This window comes from Octopus bimaculoides, chromosome 3 (genome assembly GCF_046866305.1).
Source record: "Octopus bimaculoides isolate indiv1 chromosome 3, ASM4686630v1, whole genome shotgun sequence".
Lineage (NCBI taxonomy): Eukaryota > Metazoa > Mollusca > Cephalopoda > Octopoda > Octopodidae > Octopus > Octopus bimaculoides.
Genome location: NC_142930.1, coordinates 126,138,956 through 126,166,235, shown reverse-complemented (window position 1 = coordinate 126,166,235; position 27,280 = coordinate 126,138,956). Strand labels below are relative to the sequence as shown.

Sequence of the window (27,280 nt, the reverse complement as noted above, 5' to 3'; positions counted from 1 at the left end):
ATATTTCTAGCCCAGAATGAGATCAAACTGGAAACAAAACGATGAGAATGAAGGGGGATAACTATCGCCGATTTTTTCTTTTTGTTTCCCTTTATAAGTGAAGAATTGTAACACCTCCCGGAATTTTATTTTATAACAATTCTAACGTGTTTCTACAAGAATAGATAGGTGACCACTTTAAAACAAGAGGCGCTAAATCAAAGAAATAGATGCAGGTCCAACAATAAACGAATGACATTAATAGCTTCCACGAAACAAGAAAGAAGAGGAATAACTCTTGCAAGATTTGTGCATACAGGGAAAGAACTCGACCAAAATTTTGGATTTGTTCAAGCTTTGAGTAGCATGCTCGCAGAATCCTTTGGAGAGTCAGGAAGAAATGCCGTGCAATATTTCCTTTAGCTCATCGCATTCTTCATTCAAATCTCATTGAAGTCAAAGTTGCAATTCGCCCCACCCCCCAAAAAAAATGTTAGTCCTGTGCCTAAATTACCAAAAGAATCATTATAAGCCAATACAAGATTTTGGGCAAGATTTTACGACCACGTTGAAACAATAAAAACGCTATGGAAAGATGTATTTTCCTAAACTGATATCACAGGCGCAGGCATAGCTGTGTAATAAATGTGTGGTTAAGAAGTTCGCTGTGAAATCGTGTTCAGTTCACCAAGAGCCAATTGTTGTACGTATTCACTTTGCATAAGGAAACTTTTGGAATCTTGTGAGAGTATGTGTCTGTATACATGTAAGTGCATGTATATATGCAGGCATAGGTACGCGCGCGCACACAAACGTGGATTTAAGAAGGCCAAATGAGAGCCGAGTGCACAATAGGCGTCGGTGTGGCTCTATGGGAAGAAGTTTGCTTCCTAACCAGTTTAGGCTGGTATCTTCTACAATAGGCTCAGGCCAACTAAAGCCTAGTGAGTGGAGTTGGTGGGCAGAAACTGAAAGAGGCCCACCGTGTATGTGTGTAGAGGGTCTATGTTTATTCTCGCACCCACCGCTTCAATCGATGATATTGTATTTATGCCCCTGTTAATTAGTGGTTCAGCAATGGCCCTGACAGAATAATTACCAGCCTAAAAAAGTGAATACTGGCGTCGATTCGTTTGACTAAAATCTTTCAAGGCGGTGCCCCATCATGGCCGCAGTCTAATGATAGAATAAAGAAAAATAATAACAGAACAAAGTCGTAGAAGATATAGTTTTAATTGACTACCTTTGTTTCACTAAAAGCTATATTTATATCTTCATTTATTTGAGTCTATGGAATGTGGTCATAATGGAGCATTATCTTAGATTTTAATCAAACAAATCGAGAGTAGTCTGGTACTATGTTAACAGATCTTTTTTGCCAAACCACTAAGTTACGGAGACGTAAACAAGCCAACAGTGGTTCTCAAGCAACAGGTGACGGAAACACACACACACACACACACACACATACACGACGAGCTTCCAAAATTCACTCAAGGCACTGGAAGATCTGGGGCTAAAAAAAGACGCTTAGCGGTTGCAAAACGAGCTCCTTAATCATACAACCAGGCCTGTGACACATATGTATATATATATATGTATATATATAGGAGCACTCTGTCGGTTACGATGAACGGAACAGCTTACTCGTGAAATTAACGTGCAAATGACTGAGCACCCCACAGACAGGTGAACCCTTTACATAGATCTCGGAGAAGAATAAGCGTGACATAGAGGGTGACAATGCTGGCCTTTTGAAATACGGGCACTACTCATTTTTGTCAGCAGAGTGCACTGAGTAGACATGAAATAAAGTGTCTTGCTCAAGAACACAACGCGTCGCCGGAAATTGAACTCACGACCTTAGCCACGCGCTTTCATATGTGTGTGTATTTTATATATATATATATATATATATATATACACACACACACAAACATATACATACACATGCATATACCCACACATATACATACACGTATATGTAGAAGGTTGAAAAGTAACACACGGGTTGGTATCTATAAGGAAAATAGGAGGATGTAGAGAATGCTAAAAAGAAAAATTATTATGAAGAACCGGTACTAAAATGTTCATCATAAAATTATTTTAGCATTTTCTACCTTGCCCTAATTTCCTATATATATATATATATATATTTATATATATATATATATATATATGCTTATTTCATATAATTATATATATATATATATGCTTATTATCCTTTCTTTCTTTTTAACTATTCATAGGCCAACCACAGAGAAAAAGTAAACGATTGATAACGACACTAAAAGGAGATAACTCCATTAAATAGTAACATGGGAAATGGAAGTTATCTCCCTTACTCCACAAATTCAGAGGTAAGTTTTTATTTTGTTTCGTTTTTTTTTTTCTTCTTGTTTGCAATTGTTTCCAATGGGTTACCAGAAGACCTCAATAATTCTAAAGAACGGTGTGAAAGCAAGAAATTACATACTTAAAGCAGAATCCACAACAACGTGAGATAGCAACTTACCGTCCAACCCAGGCAGAATGGAAAACGGACGTTAAACGATCCATATGTATTTATATCCACAAACACACATGTACAAATATCCCTCTTACATGCTTGGAAGTACAGATGAGAGAAAATCTAAACTACGTCTAGCAGAGTTTATTTTAGTCTAGTAGAAAATATAGTACAGGAAACAATTTAGTATCATGAACAGCTCCGTGTTGTAGACAATGTGGTACTGTAGTCAATTTGGCAATTAAGGTGTCCAAAAAGGCCAGTCATTGTGAAAAATGGAGAGAGAAACAAGGTATGATGGGGTTGGGAACATACGTACATGTTTGTGGCAGGCGGGTATTAGTCCTCTCCGAAAACTGCTGCTATGGGCGATGACTTACAGTCATTTCCCCGTGTCTATGAGTCGTCTGCTGACTGTTGATGACTCATAGACAAATAAAATAAAATAATAAAAATAGCCTTTACTTGAAACACTGGTAAGGGTTTAGTGATAGAAAGGGCAGTAAAATAATGCCTCAATACTTCAGTGCCACCTGACTGGCACCCATGCCAGCAGCACGTAAAATGCACCATTTGAGTGTGGCCAGTGCCAGTGCCACTTGACTGGCATGTAAAAAGAAAAGCACCATTCATGCATGGCTGATGTCAGTGCCACCTGGCTGGCTCCCATACCAGTGGTATGTACAAACATCCATTACACGCTCAGAGTGGTTGGAGTTAGGAAGAGCATCCAGCTGTAGAAATATTACTAAATCAGATTGGGTCTTGGTGCAGCCTCCTGGTTTGCCAGTCCTCAGTCAAGCTGTCCAACCCATGCTGGCATGTAAAATGGACGTTAAAGGATGGTAATGATGAGCAGATGATGCCTCTCCATCACTAAAGTAACAAACCTCTAAGCCGTGGATATGTTTGGGCAGTAGTTACCTGTGACATTTTTACAAGGTTGGAGCGCAGATTCTACCTCAACCCCTTTTTGTCACCTGTTAATAGAAATGGAGACATTGGGTTAATACTTTGACATGCCAATCCCCAATTGTTAACAAATGGTGGATACAGCATAGCACTACTACAGTGCATGCCCCACCATACTACTACTTCTACTACTACTGCTGCTGCTGCTACTATATTCAGCAAATTTCCAGTGGTGTGAAAACGAAAAATATGACTTAGAAACAAATGAGATTATATATCAAAATAACGGCACATTAATGTGCGATACGCAACCAAATTCAGGCTCAACACTGGACTTAACAATCTACTTTAGTATCCAATATAGTATGATGCAGGGCAATAAACTCAGGATACGATAGTGTGGAATACTAACCAATTTATAAGGAAAAGGTGGGGAGAAACCAGTTGTATACACAGCTTTACAGAATGCACATGTGTTTTAATTATTTTGGCATCTTGCTGAGTTTATATATTTAAAATAAGGGAGGCACATTAACGTGTAATACGTAACCAAACTCAGACTCAACACTGGACTTAGTAATCCACTTGAGTATCCAAACTGAGAAACGGATAGAGTGTTGAATACAAGCCAAATTATAGGGGAAAGGAAAAAACCCAATTGTATCCACAACTTTATAGAACATGTGTTGTAATTATTGCGGCATCTTGCTGAAACACGTATGTTCTATAAAGCTTTGAATACCACACTTTCTGCTTTTTATTTCACATATCATTGTATCAACCAGACAAGAGGATGTTGTACATTAACCACTGGTCACAATGCGCTTCCAATTCTTTCTTGATTGCCCTTCCTTTCCATCTTGGCCCAAATCGTTTAAATCATCTTCCCATTAATGTAGAGACCTTCTAAGTGGCTTTATCCAATCCCTTCACAACCACTCAGAAACTGCAAAGGTCCAGTTAGTGTCTGTGAACCTTGCAACATGTCTGGCCTTACAGAACTTCTGCATTCAGCATTCTACAACCAGATACTAATCATCATCATTCAACGTCCATTTTCCTGTGCTTGCATGGGCTGAACAGAAGTTGTTGAGACAGATTTTCTACAGCCAGATGCCATTCCCGTCGCCAATCTGCACTTGTTTCCAGCTAATGTAAGATTTCCCAATTGCCAAACATATTTTTCACAGAAGATTGGAAACAGACAACATCACTTGTATGACAGTGATACCCATTTACAACCAACACATAATTTTAAGAAAAGGATACAAACAAATACATACAGTAAGGTACAATTATGAAAGAAGAAAATATGTACAATACTCCTTTATTTTTATCAAAAAAATGTTTAATTGGCCTCATTTTTGATATTTTCAGTGTCATTAATCATAACTATAATAATACTTTTATCACAACTTTTAATTTTTTTGATAGAAATGAGTATCATTTTCTTTTTTCATAACTGTATACCTACTCTTACCCCTCCCCCTGTATATACATATGTGATGGTTCTTCCAGTTCCTGTCAACCGAGGCTTTAGTGGGCCAAAGGCTATCGTAAAAGACACTTGCTGAATGTGCCATGCAGTAGGACTGGACCCAAGAGCATGCTATTGGGAAACAAGTTTCTTAACCACACAACCACTATTGCATCTCAGTTAGACATGGACCAGTAAATAAGAATACAGTTGATGCGAATGACAATTTCATCACTGACTAAACAAGCTCATTTTTGTTTATGTGATTCTTGTTGCTTTCCCTATTGCTCTCTGCCTTTCCAGTTCTTCACCCACAAATCTATTTATCCCAGTTCTACTATTGAATACTTCATCTTCCCACCTCACTCCTCCAATAAAAAGCTCTCTCTGAAACCAGAACACATCTCTTTTTTACCCCATGGAAGACACATCATCATTTAGTGATTAGAGTATTCAGATCAAACTGACTGACAATTCATCACCAGTGTCTTGAGGCTTTGCTGGTTCACTTTCACCCTTTCAAGACTAACTGACCCTGTTTCTATGACGATAACTTCATATTTTGAACTCATCTAAATAAAAATAAAAAAATCTCTGCCCTGAAATTTGCATGTTAATATCGTTATAGGTGCAAGCATGACTGTGTGGTAAGAAGTTTGCTTCCCAACCACATGGTTCTGGGTTCAGTCCTGTCGTGTGGCACTTCGGGCAAGTGTCTTCTACAACAGCCTCAGACCAACCAAAACCTTGCGAGTGAATACAATAGACAGAAACTAAAAGAAGCATGTGTGTGTATATGTGTGTGTGTGTCTGTCTGTCTGTCCCCCACCACCACCTGACAACTGGTGTTGGTGCCTTTACATCCCCATAATTTACCGTTTTTGTGGAAGAGTCTGATACATTAAGCCCAGGCTCAAGTGCTGAGGTTGATTCATTTAACAAAAAAATTCTTCATGGAGGTGCAACAGCATGGCCACAATCTGTTCATGTAACAAGTAAAAGATAAAAGGATAGAGATTATCATTAAATGTTCATGTTCCAAGCTAATATGGGTTGGGTGGTATGGTAGGATCCAACAGGTCTGATGATTGCATTCTGCTCCAATGCTTGCTTTAGCACAGAATTAGGAAGGACATGCAGGATGAACTTCCCATTACCAATGTGGTTATGTTCCAAAAACCTGCTTTATAATGACAAAATTATTATACTAAAGTCTTTGCCATTTTCAAGATTAACTGAAACAGAAGCAGTGTATCTTTTAAAAAAAATACTGCACCAAAACGTTTAAAGTTACTGTGGGCCACATGCAAAGAAATACAAGAGCCCAGTAAAATAACATTGAAATAATTAGCTTCAAGAAAACTCCTGTGTGAAACTGATAATATTATCCAGCCTCAGCAATGAATAACGATTGTTTGGCTGTTTTCATTACAATTTGGCAGAATGACAACAACAAAAGATAAGCTCAAGAAATCATCAGTGGACTGATTTGAGCTGCTGATAGTGTATTCACCACACGTTTTCGTTTTCCCTTAATACACATCAACACGCTTTCAGTAATGACAGACATTAAGACTTGATACAATCAGCATATAAGATTAATTATTTAAAACTTCACTATGGCCTCACTAAAGACTCTTTACTTTACATGAACATGCAACATCATCATCATCATCATCATCATCAATAATCTATACAACCAATGCAGCTTTTATTACGGCTCTATTGTTTTTTTCTGATGAATGTAGGAATACAAAAGACAAAACAGGAAAACTTGTTGTGAAAGCAGAAAAGAGTCGATGGAAGAAACAGCTGATATTAGTCACAACATCAAGTTGTACTTTAGTTAATACAAAATGCATAAACAAGGATCAATAAGCTGCTACAAAATCACAAGGCAGATAGTTTAGAGATGGAGCAGAGTTAATTGAAGTAGAGTAATCCGAGGAGAAACTTCTGAAATAGCTCAAGCGTTATCCAGATTATGAAAGTTACAGGAAGAATTATAACCACTGTTGCTTACAAAGAAGAATCAACCTCAAAGAGATGCAGTTCAGCTTTGTGCCAGAAAGCGGTTTCACTGATCACTAATGTCATTTCCCTAATGAAATAACTGCAGCAGAAATTACTTTCCTTGGAGCAAATCCAATGCTTTGCATTTGCCAATCCAGACAAGATTTTTGACAGGGTTCCATGGTGGTTGCTAAAGAAATTGAAAAACTTGTGAGGGGTGTTCATGCAACCCATACAGAGGCACAGTCAGCTAGGCAGCAACATGAGCAAAATGGCAATGAACCCAATGATGAATTCAGAGTGCAGATAGGAGTCTGTCAGGGCTCAATTCCCACTACATCATCATTTAACTTCTCTTTACCATGCTGGCAATGGGTCAGACAGTTTGAGAAGAGATGGCAAGCCAGAGAGCTGTACCAGGCTCCAGTTTGTTTTGACATGGCTTCAATGACTGGATTCCCTTCCTAACACCAACCACTTTACAGAATGTACTGGGTGTTTTTAATGTGGTACTAGCACAAGTGCTTTTTAAGTGGCACCAGCACAGGTGTATTTTAATTCTAAAGACTACGACAAAGGAATTTAAGACTAGATATTCATGCAGACTCCTGTACACTGACAACTTTTTTACAGGTAATTCTGTAGAAGAATTCAAGAAGAAATTAGAGATCTAGAAGCAAACATTTGAATGAAGACACCTCAGATTTAACACAGCAAAGGATAAAAGTTAAAAAGTAGGAAAGAAGTTGTGAACCTGCTGTTCTCAGGAAATGACCATGCTTGATATGTAGAAAAGGAAGGAGTAAGCTGAAATTTATGATACATCCAGTGAAAACTATGGATACAGGTTTAGTGGTAAGTTAATGGTGATAGTAGACTTCTTATGTGGCAGATGTACAAGAGTAGCTAGGAGTAATTTGAAAGGCTTAGTCATTAGAACTGAACCTATAAGTGTTATGTCCCTCATCAAATACCAGTTTGCCTGACCATACAAAAAGCAGACTCATTACTACATCACTAATGTCTATAAACTGATTATGATATTGTCAAAACATCCTCAAGTGTTTAAGTGACCAAAATGACTACAGTACTATATTGTCCTACAACACGGAACTGTTCAGGATACGAAATTGTTTCCTGTACTATATTTTCTACCGGACTAGTCATTAACATATTGTGTACAATATTAGATATTTTTCAAACATTTTCTCATCAAATGCTTGAAAGAATTACATGAAGTAGATGGCATCTATAGTCACATCCTAAGTGGCTTAAATTTGTAGTTAGGCATCACTGTGAAAAGAAATGGAACAGAAATTTCAGTGAGTTATTACTCCCACTGACAAGTTTCTTTTCTTTCTTTTTTTTTGACAGAGTCTCCACTCACACTCCATCCAAGTCACTCAGACCCCTCTCACTTTTACTCGCGTCATATTTTGAGATGCCACCTGGACACTCACTAATATCTAGCTCTTCATAGCTATTACTGGTTAATTGTTCCTCTCTCCTCAAGACATGAATAACCATGTAGTTCCTCTGCAAGAATTTGCTCTACCCCAATCATTTCTTGCCTTAACCCTCATCTGCTAACATGACATCTCCACCCTCACTCTTGCAAGCTGCATGGTAACCTCACTAATGCTGGTCGTATGAGAAAAACACAAACTACATGTTGTAAAATGGTTGGTGTTGGGTCAAATATGGCCAGTTTCAATGCTAAAGGGTCAACAGGGTTAGAGATTTGTAGAAAAAATATGACAGGCAGGTGGAGGGGGATTGCATATGAATGGTGAGTTCGGGCAGTCGGGTAAAACTGCTAAGTAGGACCTGTGAGGGATGAGACAGAGTTGAGAGCCAGATAGATAGATGCATTGGGTAAGACTGGGTGAAAGTTGACACTGTTTGAGAGATGGTAAAAGTTGTGTAGAATTAGTAAAGGCAGCAAAATGAAGAAAGATCGTTATTTTGTAAGTGAGGCCTGAGGTAGGAAGCAAGTTCCTTAACCACACACCCACATATATGAAATAATATTGTGCCATGTCCTGTTTCACTACAAGTATTAGTTTCATTAAGCATTCTTCAGCTAAGCTGAATTCCAATTCCATTGTTATCGTTATTGAGGGTTTTTTTTTAAATGAGATTTTTGATAGAATTTCCTAGTTTTTTAATAGTAAGTTAACACTAGTTAAGCTAATATGCTGTCTTAGTTACACTAAGTGCGTGTGTAACTCAATGTTTTAAACTTGAGGCAGATCAACCAATACATAACTGCTACTATTAAAGGAGCCTCACTTCATTTATGTAGTTTGTGAAAAATGATGATAAAAATGAGATGTGCTAATGATGGCATTGTGCCCAAGGGGCAGGGTCAAGGATAAGGTAATATGCTGAACAGAAATGAGAAGATAACAAAGCAGTTTAATTAAGTTGAAGAACTTTATAATTAGTAATTAGAAATAGAGAAATTTTGATAAGATTCTTAGGAAGTAAGAGTCAAGTTAATATATAATAGAAATATGAAAGATAAGAGGAACGAGAGAGAGGGAGGCAGAGAAAAGAGAGAGGAAGAGAAAAAAAGGAGAGAAAACAAAAATTTAAATATTCCTTATCATCAAGTTAATATCTATTGATTATTGTTGGTTTTGATATATAGCCTAAGGTCAGTCTTATTCCACACACACACATGTGTGTGTGTATACATATATGTATATATGTATATATGGCACGTAAAAGCACCATTTGAGCGTGGCTGTTGCCAGTACCGCCAGACTGGCCCTTGTGCCGGTGGCACATAAAAGCAGCCACTACACTCACAGAGTGGTTGGCGTTAGGAAGGGCATCCAGCTGTAGAAACTGCCAAATCAGATTGGAGCTTTGTGCAGCTATCTTGTTCACCAGTCCGCAGTCAGATCATCCAACCCATGCTAGTATGGAAAGCGAACGTTAAACGATGATGATGATATATATGTATGTGTGTGTGTGTGTGTATATATATATATATATATATATATATATATATGTATGTATGTATATAGTGTAAACATAGTTAGCGGTTATAACAACCAACTAACAGATCAAATATCCGTATATACCATCTGTATCCGTTATCCGTTTAATTATCCCGGGCATTGGTGTGCAGGCATACCATGCATGTAGAGTGCAGGTAATAACAAGATAAGAGTTTATGAGGAACCGATGCAAATAATCAGAAAATGGAGAAAACCTCAGATTAACAAACACAGCAATTGGACCACGTTTATAACTTATTAATACAAAGCATAACAAGTAAGTGATGTCACCTATTTGTTATGTCATGCTTTGTATTAAAAAATAAGCTATAAATTTGGTCCAATCGATGTCTTTGTCAATCTGAGGCTTTCTCCATTTTCTGATTATTTATATGTGTGTGTGTGTGTGTGTGTGTGTGTGTGTGTGCAAAAAGGTAGAATTATATTTTGTCCTTTAATTTGGAGGATTCCAAAACAGATTTCTAATATAGATTCTTCATATTTTGCTGGTAGTTTACAGGCGTAAATTTGCGGATATGACAATAATATTTATATATGATGTGTTGTGAATTTATAGAAAGAAATCCCATAAAACTCAACAATATTGTTAAAAATGGAGAAGAGATGTTGAAATTTAAGAGAATTTTAATTCATGCAAACAATCATTTCGAACAGAGGTATTAAAATCATGCAAATTCATGGCTGAATAGAAATAAATTAATTAATTATATATCACTGTTCTCTTCAGTGCAAGAAGTAGAAACAAAAGATTATTAGAAAGGACTTCGTAAAGGAAATAGAGTATAATTTCGGATATCCATATTTGTCCTTATGAGAAAGAAATAAAAAATGTGAGTCTAGTTAGGTATAAACTAAAACTAACTCGACTCGTATTTCTTTCTTAATTTGATTAATTCAATTATTTCGATTCAACCATTAATTTGCATGATTTTAATATTGCTTTTCAACATGATTGTTTGCAAGAATTAAAATTCTCTTAAATTTTAACATCTCTTCTCCATTTCTAACAAATTTGTTGAGTTTTATGGGATTCCTTTCCATAAATTCACATAACACACCATATATATAAATATATATATGTACTCATATGCACACATGTGAAGGTGCATGGACAAGTGGTCAGTGGTGTTGCACTCATGAACATAAGATCATGGTTTCGATTTCTGGACCAGGCAGCATGTTGTCTTAAACAGAACACTCCATTTCCTGTTACTCCAGTCAACTATTCCAATCAGGGTCAATGTTGGCCTGCCTGGCTAGCAAGCAGGGTGGCATCATTAGAAAGCTACAACAATGCAAAGCGCATTGTGATCAGTGATGTAACATCTAATAGTTTGGCTGACACCATGACATACACATACATTCTAACTGTAAACTTGCTATATTTTTCTTCATTTTTTTTTTAATAAATACAGTAATATATAAGACCATTTTATGTGCCCTTCCTTTTTCATGACAGTAGGTGGTAATTAAAAATTTGGCTGCAATTTCTAGCAAGACAAGTGACCTTATAGAAACTTCCGCATTAACTCATTTATTTCATCAAAGTATCATAGGTTCTACCATCATTATCTTATGTCCATGTTTTATGCTTGCAAGGATTGAACTGGTCATCACTAACACAGCATCTTCTCTGTTTGATGTAATTCTTTGCTGTCCCTTTTCCTGAGATCACCCTTCATTACTACTTCCCATTTCTCCCTGGGTTTCTCCAAAGGCCCCTTCTACTCATCCACCCAACTAACTACCTCTTTACACCACTATCATGTCCATACAACTGTAGTCTTCTCTTTTCCACATTTATCCAATTCCTTCATTACCAATTTTTCTCTCCAGTATTTATTTATACACATTAACATTTCACATCCAGCAGAGCAAGCTCACTTCATTTCTTTCCACCTTCCATTTATCTTCCACAAAACCCATACTCCACTTCCATGCACCATGACTTCCCACAAAAACATTTTATTCATTGCTCAGAGAGAGAATCCTCCAGTTGCCACCAGAGTCAAAAGCTCTGTTCTAACAATTATGCTTCTGACTCCTGAGGTTCTATATTAGATTTTGTGGGGTCCACACAAGCAAAACAGTACAATGGGGGCTCACAGTAGTATTTTAGGGGCTAATGAAAACAATTTTGCTTTAGATGTGTATCTCCTGTAAGAAACAACCACGTTTCATAATCATTGTCGTCATTTAATGTCCGCTTTCCATGCTGGCATGGGTTGGACAGTCTGACAGAGCTGGCAAGCCAGAAGGCTGCACCAGGCTCCAATCTAATTTGGCAAGGTTTCTACAGCTGGATGCCCTTCCTGATGCCAACCACTCCAAGAGTGTAGTGGGTGCTTTTTACATACCACCGGCATGAGGGCCAGTCAAGCGGTACTGGCATTGACCATGCTTGAATGGTGCTTTTTACATGCCACCGGCATGGGAGCCAGTCAGGCAGTGCTGGCAACGATCAAGCTTGAATAGTGATTTTAACCAGCAAAGAACCCATCATGTGGCACTGGCATCGACCATACTCAAATGGGGCTTTTTGCATGCCACCGGCACAGGAGCCAGTCAGGCAGCACTGGCAACAATCACACTCGAATGGTGCCTTTTACGTGCCACCGGCACGGGTGCCAATCAGGAGGTGCTGTCATCGGCTACGACAATGATTTCACTTGCCTCAACAGGTCTTTGCAAGTGCTGTTTATTGCCCAATGATTGAAGGGTACTCTTAAATGGGTCGGTTATGCTGCACTGGCATAGGCCACAGTAACGGTCTCACTTGGCTTGCTGAGTCTTCTCAAGCACTGCATATCTCCAAAGATCTTGGTCGCCTGTCATCACCTTAGTGAGGGTTTCTTTCTTTACTCTACATAGTTCAACAGGTTTCCAACCACTGAAACCCGTTCCCAAAGAGAACGTTGTTGCAAACTTCCACAAGTGAATCGGTGAAAAACAAAATAGGAATTGTAAAACAAGTGTCTATAACTCATTTCTTTTTTTATTCTATTTGTTTCAGTCATTTGACTGCTGCCATGCTGGAGCACTGGCTTTACTCGAACAAATTGACCCCAGGACTTATTTTTTGTAAGCCCAGTACTTATTCTATCAGTCTCTTTTGCTGAACCACCAAGTTGCGGTGATGTAAACACACCATCATTGGTTGTCAAGTGATGGTGGGGGGACAAACACAGACATAAATACATGTATGAACACACACTGACACACATATATACGACAGGCTTCTTTCAGTTTCCATCTACCAAATCCATTCACAAGACTTTGGTCAGCCCCAGGATATAGTAAAAGACACTTACTCAAGGTGCCATGCAGTGGTACTCAATGCAGAACCATGTAGTTGGGAAGCAAGCTTCTTACCACACAGCCACTCCTGTGCCTCTAAGACTAATTTTTAAATATTAGTCATGCAGGGATCCAACAGGTAGAAAAAGGGAATCAAAGAGGTCCACAGGTAAAACAGGATTGAGAACCACTGTTCTTGAATATCCAACTCCAAACTTAATTAGTTAACTACTTCTAGGGAGCTCTTAAGTGTAAGAAAAATATTTAACCTTCCTCTTTTTACCATATTTCTAGAGAGCGCTTTTAAGTATAAAAGAAATATTTAACCTTTTGTTTTTTACCATATTTCTATTAAAATATAAACACTGCATTTATTTCTATAAATTTTGAAAATAACAAATTTAGTAAAATAATTTTGTCATGATTAAGTTGGTGTTGAGATTATAAATTAATGTGGAACTTTTGATGGGAAATTTAAATTTACATCACTTTATTTCTTTTTTGTTACCATATTTTTATTAAAATACACTGTCTTTATTACAATTAATTTATAAAATATGAAGACTGTAGGGAAATAACTTTGCTGTTATTAATCTCGTATATGAAACAGAACATGAACTTTGGTAGGAGTTTTCAATTTAGATCACTTTAACCCTATTTTTCACCATATTTTTCATCTAGATCTCTTTAACTCTTTTGTTAGTACATTCTTAGTGAATACACTGCCTTGTTTCAATTAATTTTTTGAAAGTAAGAATTTAGTAAAATAATTATTTCATTACTAAGTTAATGCTAGGAATGTTGAAACAATGTTTTGAAAATTTCAGACGGTTTAAATTTAATCATTTTAAAAGCAGAAGTTTAAATTACAGAACTAGGGGTAGCCTCAGGTGGACTGGTATCAAAAGGGTTAGCGGATCCACATGCTACTGATTAGTTATGCATATCTCCAACATACGAGGTTTCTTCCCAGCCAGGCTGTCTGTGGTCCCATTGCACTTCTAACCAAGTTTCCATTATGTATAAGTTACTGAAAGTACGACATGCTCCACATCCCAAACTGGATGCCAGTTCATTGCAGAGTTAAATTCTGAGCATTCGCTGGGACTTATTTACAGCCTACTGGTCTGGAGCAAATATGGAGTGAAGTGTTTTGCTCAAGAACAGAATGCACTGCATGGTCCAGGAACCAAAACCATCATTACACAACACCCTAGCCACTAAACCACATGCCTTCAATTATATGTAGATATATATATATTTGTGAATATATATATATAATTGCAAAAGAGGACAACAAACATTAAGGCAAGGCAAACATATACATTATTATTGGAAAAAAATTCAAAGCCATACAGCTGTTTCTGGAATATCCCAGAGTATGACAGAAACAAGTAAAAGACAAAACAAACAAAAAAAGAACTGAATGCATTCTTTTATTCGTTTCAGTCATTTGACTGTGGCCATGCTGGGGCACCACCTTTAGTCAAGCAAATCAACCCCAGGACTTATTCTTTGTAAGGCTAGTACTTATCCTATTGATACCTTTTGCTGAACCACTAGGTTACGGGGACGTAAACACACTAGCATTGATTGCCAAGTGATGTTAGGGGGACAAACATAGACACACAAACATATACATACATATATACACATATATATTTATACGACAGGCCTCTTTCAGTTTCTGTCTACCAAATTCAGCCTGAGGCTATAGTAGAAGACACCTGTCCAAGGTGCCACACAGTGGGACTGAACCCGGAACCATGTGGTTAGTAAACAAGCTACTTACCACACAGCCACTCCTACGCATGTGTATAATACTTGTCTATGTCTTGCCTGTTCTCATGTCTCTGTACACTCACACTCCTACTATACCTGGCCATATGTGTGTGTATAAAGCTACATCAATAAAACAATTGACAAATCACTCCACCAGGAATATGATAAAAATACAAATTAATGCTGACTATCCTCACCTGTTAGTTGAAGGGTTAGAGTACATTAAGTCATTATTGTTTCTCATGATAAACAAACAAGTAATTTATGCGATATATCAACGGTTTTCCCTGTTGTCTTTTTTTTATAACCATTCTGTGCTGTGCAACACATCAGTGCATCAATGCCAGCCATATTCTGTAGGTTCTCCTCCTCTTCCACCTCATCATCATCATTTAGCGTCCATTGACCCTGCTGGCATGGGTTGGACAGCTTGACCAGGACTATAAGCTGGAAGGCTGCACCAGACTCCAGTCTGATTTGGTATGGTTTTCTATGGCTAGATACCCTTCCTAACACCAACCACTCTGAAAGTGTAATGGGTGCTTCTATGTGCCACCAGCATGGGTGCCATTTGCATGACACCAATGGCTTTGCTCAGCTTGATGGATCTTCTCAAGCACAACATAATGACAAAGGTCTCAGTCATTGCTCCTATGAGGCCCAACACTCAAAAGGAACTCAACCACTTTGCCTCCATGAAGCCCAATGCTTGAAAAGAACTCGGCCTAGTTCCCTCTATGAGACCCAGTGCTTGAAAAGAACTCGGCCACTTTGCCTCTGTGAAGCCCAATGCTTGAAAGGGACTCAGCCACCTTGCCTCTGTGAGGCCCAGTGCTCGAAAGGAACTCAGCCACTTTGCCTCGGTGAAGCCCAGCGCTTGGCTGTGGATAGTTTTTTGGAACATGTGAGATTGCTGGCTTCTAGTCCAACCTGCTGCCATGTTTTGGAGGAATGGAACTCTGTGAGTGGTTCTGACAACTCTCACACAACACAGCATAGCTGACTCAGAGAGAGGTGGGGAGACAGGCAGACAGAGAGAGAGAGAGAGAGAGAGAGAGAGAGAGAGAGAGAGTGAGAGGAATGGGGAAGCACAGACAAAGACGAAGGTGAGAAAGACAGAGTGGCAGAGAGGTGGGTAGGGACAGTGAGAGAGAGAGAATAAGAAAGCAGAATCGATCCCCAATATTTGACTGGTTCTTTACCGACCCCTGAAGGGTGGAAAGTGAAGCTGTCCTTGACAGAACTTGAACTCAGAATGTAAACAACCAAAACAATTGCAACAAGGCATTTATCTGGCACTCCTAGTCCTATCAACAGTCTGCCTTAATTATCAATTACAATTATCATTAAACATCAATAATTACAAACAAATGTGGATGTGTGCAAGTGTATGTGCGCATGAGTATGCATGTATGTGTGAGTATGCATATATACATATGCGCATGTGCATACATATGCATATGAATATACATGTGAGTATACATGCGTGCATGAGATTTTGTGTATGTGTGCGCGAGTATAAATGTATGTGTGGGTAGGTATGTGCATGCGTGTGAGTATACCAATATATGTCTATGCCTATGAATATGCATGTGTGTGCCTGCATGTGTATGTGAATGCATGTGAGTCAGTGTCTGTCTGTGTGAGAGCACGTGTGTCTGCATGTAAATGCATGTGAGTTTGTGCTTGTAAGTGAGAGTGTGTGTATGTAGGAGTATGCATGTGTGTGAGACAATGTGTACATGTATGCATGTGAATGCTTGTGTTTTTGTGCCTGAATGTGTGAGAGCTTGAGTATGTATGTGTGTGTATGCATGTGGATGCACGTGCATGCAGCAAAATATGCACCCTCAGCCTGGCAAAGACTGATGCCAACAACTGTTTTAACAACAACAAAAACATTTCATGGAAAAAAAAAAAAAAATAATAATAATAATCCTAATAAATCAAAGACAGACAATGCCAGCATTTCATAAAACTAACTCCAAGGAGAGTAAACACACGCATACAATCACACACACACACACACACACAGAGGCATTTGCACACACGTGCATGCACATGCACACAAACGTGTGTGCACAGAAGGAAAGAAGAGCAAGCGCTACAGTTACTATGGCATTTCTGAAGATGGTAAAATATCACATTATCGTGTCTGGCAGTAGTCTGTTCGTCCTTGACCAATACACTGTTGTCTCGCGGAAGTCAAACTTGAAGAAAAATATTGACATAAACTTGCTATAATGAAGCTAGTTGGTCTATTGCTAATTGATGGTGGTGGTGGTGGTGGTGGTGATGGTTTGCTGATTGTTCCCTTCACTACTTACAATGTCAAATGTCTTAATCCGTCATTTAAATAATACAGATTCACTAAATACCATACAGGATTAGAAGAATAATAATAACAACAACAATAATCATCATTTTTATTATTATTATTGTATCTAAGGCAGTGAGAGCTGGGTGAAATGAAAGTGCACCAGACCAAATACTTCGTAGCATTTCGTCTGTCACATTCTGAGTTCAAATTCCACTGGGTTGACTTTGTCTTTCTTCCTTTTGGGGGTTAATTAAACAAGAACCAGCTGAGTACTAGGGGTTGATATAAGCAATTTTTCCCCTGCCCCGGAATTGCAGGCCTTGTACCAAAAATTGAAATCATTATCATGGTGAGCTGGCAGAATTGTTAGCACGCTGGACAAAATGCTTCACAGCGTTTCATCCATTTATATGTTCTCAGTTCAAATTTTGCCGAGGTCGACTTTGTTTTTATCCTCTGGAGGTTGATAAAATAAATTCTAGCTGATTACTGGGGTCAATGTAATCAACTAAACCTTTCTCCCAGAATCCCAGGCCTTGTGCCTATACCAGAAAGGGTTTTTATTATATCTTCTAGCAAATTTATTGAAAGGTGGGTGGATGTTGGAAAAATGGCCAGTGTGAATGTACCAATTCTGAGAATACACCTCTAGAAAGAACAAAAAGGGCTCTTGCCCTGCTGATCAGGCACCTGTACCGTTTGTGGGTTTTTCCACAAGTAGCCTTAAAACACCTCCCTCTATTGAGAGATTTTTTTTTCTTCTTATTTTGTTTACATGTTCTAAAACCCTTTATATCGTCCTGTTTTGTCATTTCATGTTGCTTTCATATTAGCCCTTGTGGCCAATAAAAGAATTAATTATTATTATTATTATTATTATTACTATTATAATCTAAGGCAGCAAGCATGCAGAATCGCTAGCATCTGGTCCATCTTTGTGTCCCGAGTTCTGCCAATGTTGACTTTGCCCTTCGTTCTTTCAGGGTTGATCAAATAAGTTCCAGTTTAAACCTTGGGGTGAATGTAATTGGCTAGCCCGTCCCCCAAAATTTCAGGTCTTGTGCATTTAATAGAAATACTATATTAGATACACACAATTTCAGCATATTCACTAAAAAAGTTTTTAGTGCATCGAACCATTTGATATTGGCCCTGACTTTACATATGGGACCTAGGGTGATCTTCAAAATGTATTTGCTTTATGACACCACATAAAAAGAACCTGTGCTGGCGCTATGTAAAATGGCCAACAAGTTCGGTGGTTGAGGAAAGTCAATTACAGAGACCACAGTGCTCAACTGGTTCTTATTTTATTAATTGCGAAAGGATGAAAGGCAAAGTCGACCTCAGCAGGAACAGTCCTCCAGCTTTCCAACTCTGGTCAAACCGTCCAACTCATGCCAGCATAGAAAACAAACATTCAATGAATGATAGTGATAATAATAGTAATGATAATAATGATTTCAAATTTTGGCACAAAGCCAGCAATTTTGAGAGAGGGGTAAGTCGATTACATCGAACCCCAGTACTGAACTGGTACTTATTTTATGATGAAAGACTAAGTCAGCCACGACAGAATTTGAACTCAAAACATGGAAACGGAAAAAATGCTGCCAAGCATTTCGCCTGGGATGCTAACAATCTTGCCAGCTCTCCACCTTAAAGAAAAAATAAAAATAAAAAATGAAAAGTAATAAAAATGATAATAAATCATACATGACACATGCAGAAATAAATGACATGTAACTTGCTCTGTAGAGATGAAAATCCTACACGGAACATGCATCTTAAAAGAATAATGATAAAGAAATAAAGTAAAATGAAGAAAAAGAAAGAAAATAACAGAACGATATTCAGGAAAAAATTTTTTTTTTTTTTTGAAAACAAGTTTTTACAAGGAATTTGGTTTTTCAAACACTAGTCTCAGATGGAACAAAAAAGCATCTACCACGGAGATTTGGGTTGCACCTAACTTACCTTATGCAGTTTATGCAGAGTGTTTAACTCCGGCAGATCAAAATGCACCTAGGATTGCCAAACACAGAAAGAGAACAAAAAAGACAGCGGATTATGAACAAAAAAAAGGAACCAAATGTTTTTTTTTTTAAATCAAGGGAAGTTCTGGAATGTACCTAAAACAGTTAACTTCTAAAAATAAAAATAAAAACCCAATGCTTCCAATGAATCAAGCTGTATTTTAGCTGGATATTTATATTTTATAATTTAAAAAATTAAACAAAGAAAAAATTTGGAAGATCTCTAATTTAGATAATGCTAAAATACTCAATGTAAATTAATTCAAATTCTATGCATTAAAAAAATCCATCTCAAACTGTATTTAGGCTAAAGCACTAAGGAAGGTCTTTCTATATATCTATCTAACTATCTATAAACGTTTATATAAATTCAAAAGGTGGGCTGGAAAGCACATGGTACTGAATGATTGGTTCCACATTATTCACATGCTTGACGTGGTTTGACCACAACCTTCCTAACTCGATAGGGTAGTGTGTGTGTAGTTGGTGTACTATAATGAAAAGAAACCTAGAAATAATGCTGACGAAGGATGTCAGCTGCATCTGTTGTATAACAGGGCCTCTAGGCTTATGTCATTTACAGTGGCTGGCTTTCTGAAACGTGTGCACATAATGTAAAGCACAGGGGTGGTTATGTGGTAAGTAGCTTGCTTAACAACCACATGGTTCCAGGTTCAGTCCCACTGTGTGGCACCTTGGGCAAGTGTCTTCTACTATAGCCACGGGTCAACCAAAGCCTTGTGAATGGATTTGGTAGACAGAAACTGAAAGAAGCCAGTCGTGTGTATATACATATATGTGTGTGTGTGTGTGTGTGTGTGTGTGTGTGTGTGTGTGTGTGTGTGTGTGTGTATGTATGTATGTGTGTATGTATGTGTGTCTGTCCCCCCACTATCGCTTGCTACATCCCTGTAACTTAGCAGTTCGGTAAAAGGCACCGATAGAACAAGTACTAGGCTTACCAAGAAGAAGTCCTGAGGGTAGATTTGTTCGACTAAAGGCAATGCTCTAGCATGGCCACAGTCAAATGACTGAAACAAATAAATATATATATCATCATCGTCGTTTAACGTCCGCTTTCCATGCTAGCATGGATTGGACGATTTGACTGAATGACTGGTGAAACCAGATGGCTACACCAGGCTCCAATCTGATTTGGCAGAGTTTCTACAGCTGGATGCCCTTCCTAACGCCAACCACTCCGAGAGTGTAGTAGGTGCTTTTATGAGCCACCGGCACGAAGGCCAGTCAGATATATATATATATATATATACTTTCTTTTAAGAAACTTTTAAATCCTTATTTAACCCTTTAGCACAGTTGTCTCCTACCTTTTTTATACCATGGACCAGTTTCATGCTGGGCAATCTTTCCATGGACAGGTGGCAGCACATATGTGTAATTGAAGTGCATTTCAATAAAGAGGACAATGATAAAAAGAGCAATTTATTAAAAGGAAGAATTTGTGTATAATCTTTTGACTCTCATGTCTGGGCTCCAGCCTGGCCATACACCAGCATGCTTAGTTTCCCTGAATCAATGCCTATTACACTACTATCACTTCAATATCAACTCACCATCATGTAGAATCAGTGGGAGCCCTTAGTTTGCTTCCATGCAACTGGGCATTCCCATCTGGGAGTAACGGGAGACAATGACACTCAAAATAGGTTCTTTATGTCTAGTTTATTTCGTAATTTTGTTTTGGTTATTGCCAGTGCAGAAAACCCTGCTTATTTATGTGGCCCAGGAACAAATGATCCATGGACCAGTACTGATCCGCAGCCCAGTGGTTGGGGACCTCTGCTTTAGCGCTCAAATTACTCTGACAAATGTAAAGGTTATTTACGCATATTATTTTGAATTAATCATGTTTTAAGTCATAGATTTGATATTTTGATGGTGCTATATTTAGAATGACATTGTAGAGTAGGTGAGAGAGACTAGATCTGGCCAGTGTGAACATAAAACAGCAGGTATATTTGGGTCGGATATGGCCCAGATGAAATGCTGAGTGGTTAAACTGTTAGCTTAAATTCTTATGATAAAAATCATGAAGAGGAAATACAGTTCTAAATGCCTCAAGAAGTTCTATGGCTCACAACATCATTTTATGTTCAGCAATAAAACAATGAGCAAATGCGTGAGAAATGTCATCCTTAAAAATCTAGTGCCTATTCCTAACTACAAGGTGGAATCAGAGTCATTTCTAAACACAAGAGAAAAATTAGTACACAGAATCACCATTGTCATTATCTTCTTTTAATGCCCATCTTTCATACTGGAAGACGATAGTTTGAGAGGATCCAACAGGTTGGAGGACTACATCATGCACAAACGTGTGCTTTGGTATAGTTCCTGCGGTTTAATGTATTTCCTAACACAAACCACTTTGCACAATACTGGGTGGTTTTATTTATAGTCCACCACTAGTTACATCACCATGTCACTGGCAACCTGCAATCCCCTTCAAATGAGACTAGAGAGTATATATATATATATATATATATATATATATATATATATATATATATATATACACACACACACACACACAAACACAGAGAGGCAGTTTTATACAAGATTAGACTATCTGAATGTGATCGATGCCAGGCCCACCTGAGTGGCTCCTGTGCCGGTGGCACATAAAATGCACCCACTACATTCTCAGAGTGGTTGGCATCAGGAAGGGCATCAAGCTGTACAAACTTCGCCAGATCAGATTGGAACCTGGTGCAGCTGCTGGCTCTCCAGACCTCAGTCAAACCGTCCAACCCATGCCAGCATGGAAAACAGACGTTAAATGATGATAATGAGAGTATGAGGAAAGGCGTTAGAACAGATGATTTGCTGAAGAGGGAATACATGGTCACTGGCACCATATAAGAATGGGTGGGAGTAATTGCGGTGGAGCTGGAAAGAGAAATAAAGGTGGTAGTGGTGAAGTGGTGTTGGGTGGACCTTCTAAGTACAATAAAGGGGATACATAGTGTAATGACAGAAAAGAGGGTGGGTAGATATAGGAAGAGAGAAGGGTGGTTAGCAATGAGATGAGAGGAGAAAAAAGAGTGACTCATTGTAACAAAATGACTTGCATATATGTTGCCCTACACATGTATGAGCAATAATTTCTAAATGTTTAAATAATGAAACATCAGATGCATGCACGCATTTGCTCCTGTGAGAGCGTTACTTTTTTCTTTCTCAAATACATATATTCTTTCATTCTTTTACTTGTTTCAGTCATTTGACTGCAGCCCTGCTGGAGCACCGCCTCCATCACCATTTGACCTCCTCTTTTATATACTTGCACGGTTCAGAGACAATCGGTTGATGCAGAATGTCTACAGCTGTATGTCCTTTCTGTCACCAACCCCAACTTTCTTTCAACCAAGATAATATAATATATGTAAGTCTGTGTTGTATATGCTGTAGAAAACTTTAAAAAAAAGCTTATAGATATATAATTTTATATATATATATATATATATATTGTGGTTTCAAACAACCACAACACTGAAATGAATGTACAAAACACATGATGTAAATTTGTCCTTACTGTAATTTCTCCTACATTTATTCAGTATACCATAATCAGTAATACTACTAATTTTAGTAGGAGTATAACCATTACAATGGAAGGAGATGATGGTAATCTACATGGAGCTCTAAACTTAACACTAACAGTCATACATCTAACTATAAACACAAAATACATACATATATACGTATATATATATGACCAACCAAACTATCAGATGTTACGCATCACTGATCACAATGCGCTTTGCATCATTTTAGCCTTCTAATGATGCCACCAACCAGGCTGGGCAAGCAAGCCTACATCTCCTCCTGATCGAAAAGGGGACTGGAGTAGCATGAAAAAGTGTTTCTCTCAAAAACACATGCCATCCGGTCTGCGAACTGAACCCACGATCCAGCGATCACAAGCTCAACAGCCTGACCACTAGGCTATGCACCTTCACACACACAGATAGATATGCCATAGCATACATGCACAAGAAGTGTTAAAAATACGACTAGTACTCAATTTGGGAGAATTTTCCCATGAAGCTGTTGAAGTGTACAGATTTTAATTCTCTCAGCTGAAGTTGTAGAAAAATTGGACAAAACTGTCGCAATCTCATACATTCCTCGTACATTATTGGAATTCTAAATGATTTTTAACAGTACAATAGAAAAATATGTGACAGAAAACATGATGGAGAGTTCCTGTCAGAGTATGAGAGTGGATGTGATTTAATCTCATCAGCTGGCTGCATCTATGCTTGACACTTATTTAATCAGTAAGTCATTTTGGAATGAAAATGTATAACAACAGAGAACAATAACAAAATGGCAAATGAAACATGCTTTTCTGGTTGGTTAATACAGATCTCATATTGGTGTCATGTGATTTCAACAGTAAGTTCAGAAACTTCATGTACAGTAATCCCTCGCCATGTCACAGCTTAATATTTAAGCTTGTGTTGATTCCTCCGTGGTGTAGGTTTGTATTTATGATGAAATATATACAAATTATAAAAACAAACAGTACTGTTTCTACTTCGCAGATTTTCATCTATTGCAGGGGGTTTTGGAATGTAACACCCACAATAGTCAAGGGATAACTGTATACATGAAACGAGGTAAAACACTTTCAGGATAGTCAAGGAGCAAGCAGGAGGTTTTAATCATATAGACCAGTGGTTGTCAATAAGAATTCCATATGGCACTCGGGGGTTTCATATAAGATTTTGTTAAAAACCATGTGCAATAAATTGGTTTTACTCCGACAATACACAAAATATTAATTTTTTTTTTATACAATTCCTAATAATATTGAAGTATACAAACAGGATTTTTTAAACATCAAATGGCTACAAGGGTTTACCCTAGTAAAATAAAAATTTGGGGGAGGGGTCCATCATCATCATCATCATTTAACATCCGTTTTCCATACTTGATGGGTTGGGCAATTTGACTGGAGCTGGCCAGCCAGCCAATTGCTTGTTTTGGCATGGTTTCTATGGCTGGATGCCCTTCTTAATGCCAACCACTCAGAGAGTGTAGTGGGTGCTTTTTACGTTCCACTGACATCGGCCATATTCAGATGGTGCTTCTTATGTGCTACCGGCACAAGAGCAAGTTGGGACAGGTGGGAGGCTGGCATTAACCATGTTCGCATGGTACTTTTAATGCGCCACTGGCACAGGGAGCCAGTCAGGCAGAACTAGCAATGACCCACACATGCATGGTGCTTAATAAATAATAATTCTTACTGCTATAGACACAAGGTCTAAAATTAATGAAGGGAGGGTAAATCAACTATAGGCACATGACCAATGATTTTATGGCGCCAGTCTATGACTGGTACCTTAACCCTAAAAGGATGTAAAGCAAAGACAAACCTGGCAGAATGTAAAGAGCCAGAAATGTCAATAAGAATTATGTCCAATATGCTAACAATTCTGTCAGCTCAACACATCATTGTCATATGTCTGCTTTCCATGCCAATAGTTTGACATTTGACATGGCTAGCAGGAAGCTGTCCAAACACCAACTGTCTGTTTTGGTATGGTTTCTACACCTGGATGCCCTTCATAATGCCAACCACTTAACAGAGTGCACTGGGTGCTTTCAACATGCCACTGCCTTGATAAAATTATCAGCATCATCAATAACATCATTATATATCCGTCTTTCATGATAACATGGTCTGGATAAGTGATTTGTGTTCTAGATGGGACAGAGGAACACATTCCTAACTTTCATGTTTTGGTTTGATCTCAACAGCTGGATATTTTTTTAACACATGCACGCTCGTGCACACACACACACACACACACACTGAATGGCTCTTGTGCCAGTAGTACATAAAAGATACCATCCCAACGTGGCCATGGCCAGTGCTACCTGACTGGCTCCTGTGCTGGTGGCATATAAAAAGCACCCACTACACTCTTGGAGAGGTTGGTGTTAGGAAGGGCATCCAGCTGTAAAAACCTTGCCAGATCAGATTGGAGCCTGGTGAGGCCTCCTAGCCTGCCACGTCCCCAGTCAAACCGTCCAACCCATGCCAGCAGGAAAAACGGAAGGATGATGATGGTGGTGTGTGTGTGTGTGTGTGTGTTTGTCCTCTTAATTTAACTGTTCAGCAGACGAGATCAATAGAATAAGGGCCAAACTTTAAAAAAAAAATTTTTTAAAGCACTAAAACCCCTTCAAGGTGGTGTCCCAGTATGACTGCAATCAAATGATGGCATGGTAAAAAAATAAGAAATACGTATTTAGACTAGTCGTAATATTGATTCTTCGTTCGGAACTAAAATAAACCACTGCAACACTTCAGCTTACTTGTAGATAGCGTCATTAGAAAAATAAACAAACAAACAAATAAATAAACCTCAAACAAACTAATTGCTAGAAATTTAATTAACATTTGGAACTTTTTTTACCAAAATTACAAGAATTTCTTATTCAAGGTGAGAATATTTTTACTGAAAACATGTTTAGACAATATGACAAAAGATATTTAAAGACAGGGCTGATTGCAATTAACCTTGTCATTCATCATTATTCTAATTAGCAGTCAATAATACTAAGAGTTTAAATAATCAGTTCATCACCTGTGTGTCATTGTGCTAATTATATCTTTAATTGTGGAAAATGAAGTGACAGAATCTAAATGAAAGTTAAAACCTGAAACCATTTCCAATACATTACGGTTTTATATTACACACACACACAACTTCAGCATTTAACATCTAACTTCTATGCTGACATGGGTTGGATGGTTCGACAGGGCCTAGTGAGTCGGAGGAATGCACCAGGCGCCAACATTTATTGTGGTTTATAACACTCAACTGGTCTTATTTTATCGAACCTGAACGATTAATGGAAGATATAAATTGAAATTTATTTAAAACAGGAAGTTTGTATCAAAACTGAAGGTAGTCTTGGGCAAGTTGATATCAAAAAGGAGCACAAAAGTGAGGTAGGCCAGGAGGAGGAGGATATTGGGAGGGTTGGTTTGAAAAAGGAGGACACCTAAAACCAGACAAGATGGCAAGATGGTGTGAAGGCAGTTACTATGGCGTTGAGGTCGATCCAGCCACTTCCTGATGTGTCGGGCAATATGATATGCTTCAGAAGACCTGTTGAGTCAAGTAAAACCAATATCGTACCTATGGCCAGTGTCCCCTGACTGGCTCCCGTGCCGGTGGCATGTAAAAGGCACCATCCAAACGTGGTCGATACCAGGTCCACCTGACTGGCTCCTGTGCTGGTGGCATGTAAAAAGCACCTATTGATTGTGGCCAATTGGCACATAAAAAGGACCATCCGAACTTGATCGATACCAAGCCTGCCCGACTGGCTCCTGTGTCGGTGGCACATAAAAAGCACCCACTACACTCTCGGAGTGGTTGGCATTAGGAAGGGCATCCAGCCATAGAAACACTGCCAGATCAGATTGGAGCCTGGTGCAGACATCTGGCTCTCCAAGCCTCAGTCAAACCAGCCAACTCATGCCAGCATGGAAAATGGATGTTAAATGATTATAAGGGTGAATAACTTTTTTTCAAAATAGGGGAAATATTGAATTTAACAACGAGCACTATTTAGTCAAATGATGAAATCTACCATATAACAAAAAGGGAATTTAGAGATAGCACATCGCAGATGAAAATTACACAAGAATTTTTTTTGAATAAAGCAAATATTTTAAATCTCAACATTTTCCAATCAAATTGAATATTGAAAATCTGACGGATAAAAGACAAGAAATATATAAGAGTGACAAATTTAAGCAAGCACTTTTTCATGACCACCACAACTGAAATGGATTAACCCTTGAAGATAAGAAGAACTGTAAGTAGAGAAGGCAGATCATTAACAAAGTCATGAAAAGGAATGAAAGGACTG

General features: G+C 38.2%; 1 protein-coding gene and 1 long non-coding RNA gene across 9 annotated transcripts in view; one reads left to right on the top strand and one right to left on the bottom strand.

Moving 5' to 3' along the window:
* Nucleotides 1-27,280, top strand: part of LOC106869995 (uncharacterized) — a 276,693-nt gene that overhangs the window by 88,572 nt on the left and 160,841 nt on the right. For both annotated transcript variants that reach the window (XR_016241195.1, XR_001409476.3), the window contains exon 3: nt 2,229-2,339. This is a non-coding gene — a long non-coding RNA (uncharacterized LOC106869995). The remainder of the gene's footprint in view (nt 1-2,228; nt 2,340-27,280) is intronic.
* LOC106869993 (adenosylhomocysteinase-like 1) overlaps nt 1-27,280 on the bottom strand; it is a 426,079-nt gene that overhangs the window by 251,363 nt on the left and 147,436 nt on the right. For 3 of the 7 annotated variants that reach the window (XM_014915943.3, XM_014915942.3, XM_014915945.3), the window contains exon 2: nt 19,296-19,343. The exons of the other annotated variants lie outside the window; for them this stretch is intronic. In XM_014915943.3, the coding sequence (XP_014771429.1) occupies nt 19,296-19,343 (48 nt within the window). The remainder of the gene's footprint in view (nt 1-19,295; nt 19,344-27,280) is intronic. 7 annotated transcript variants of the gene reach the window in all.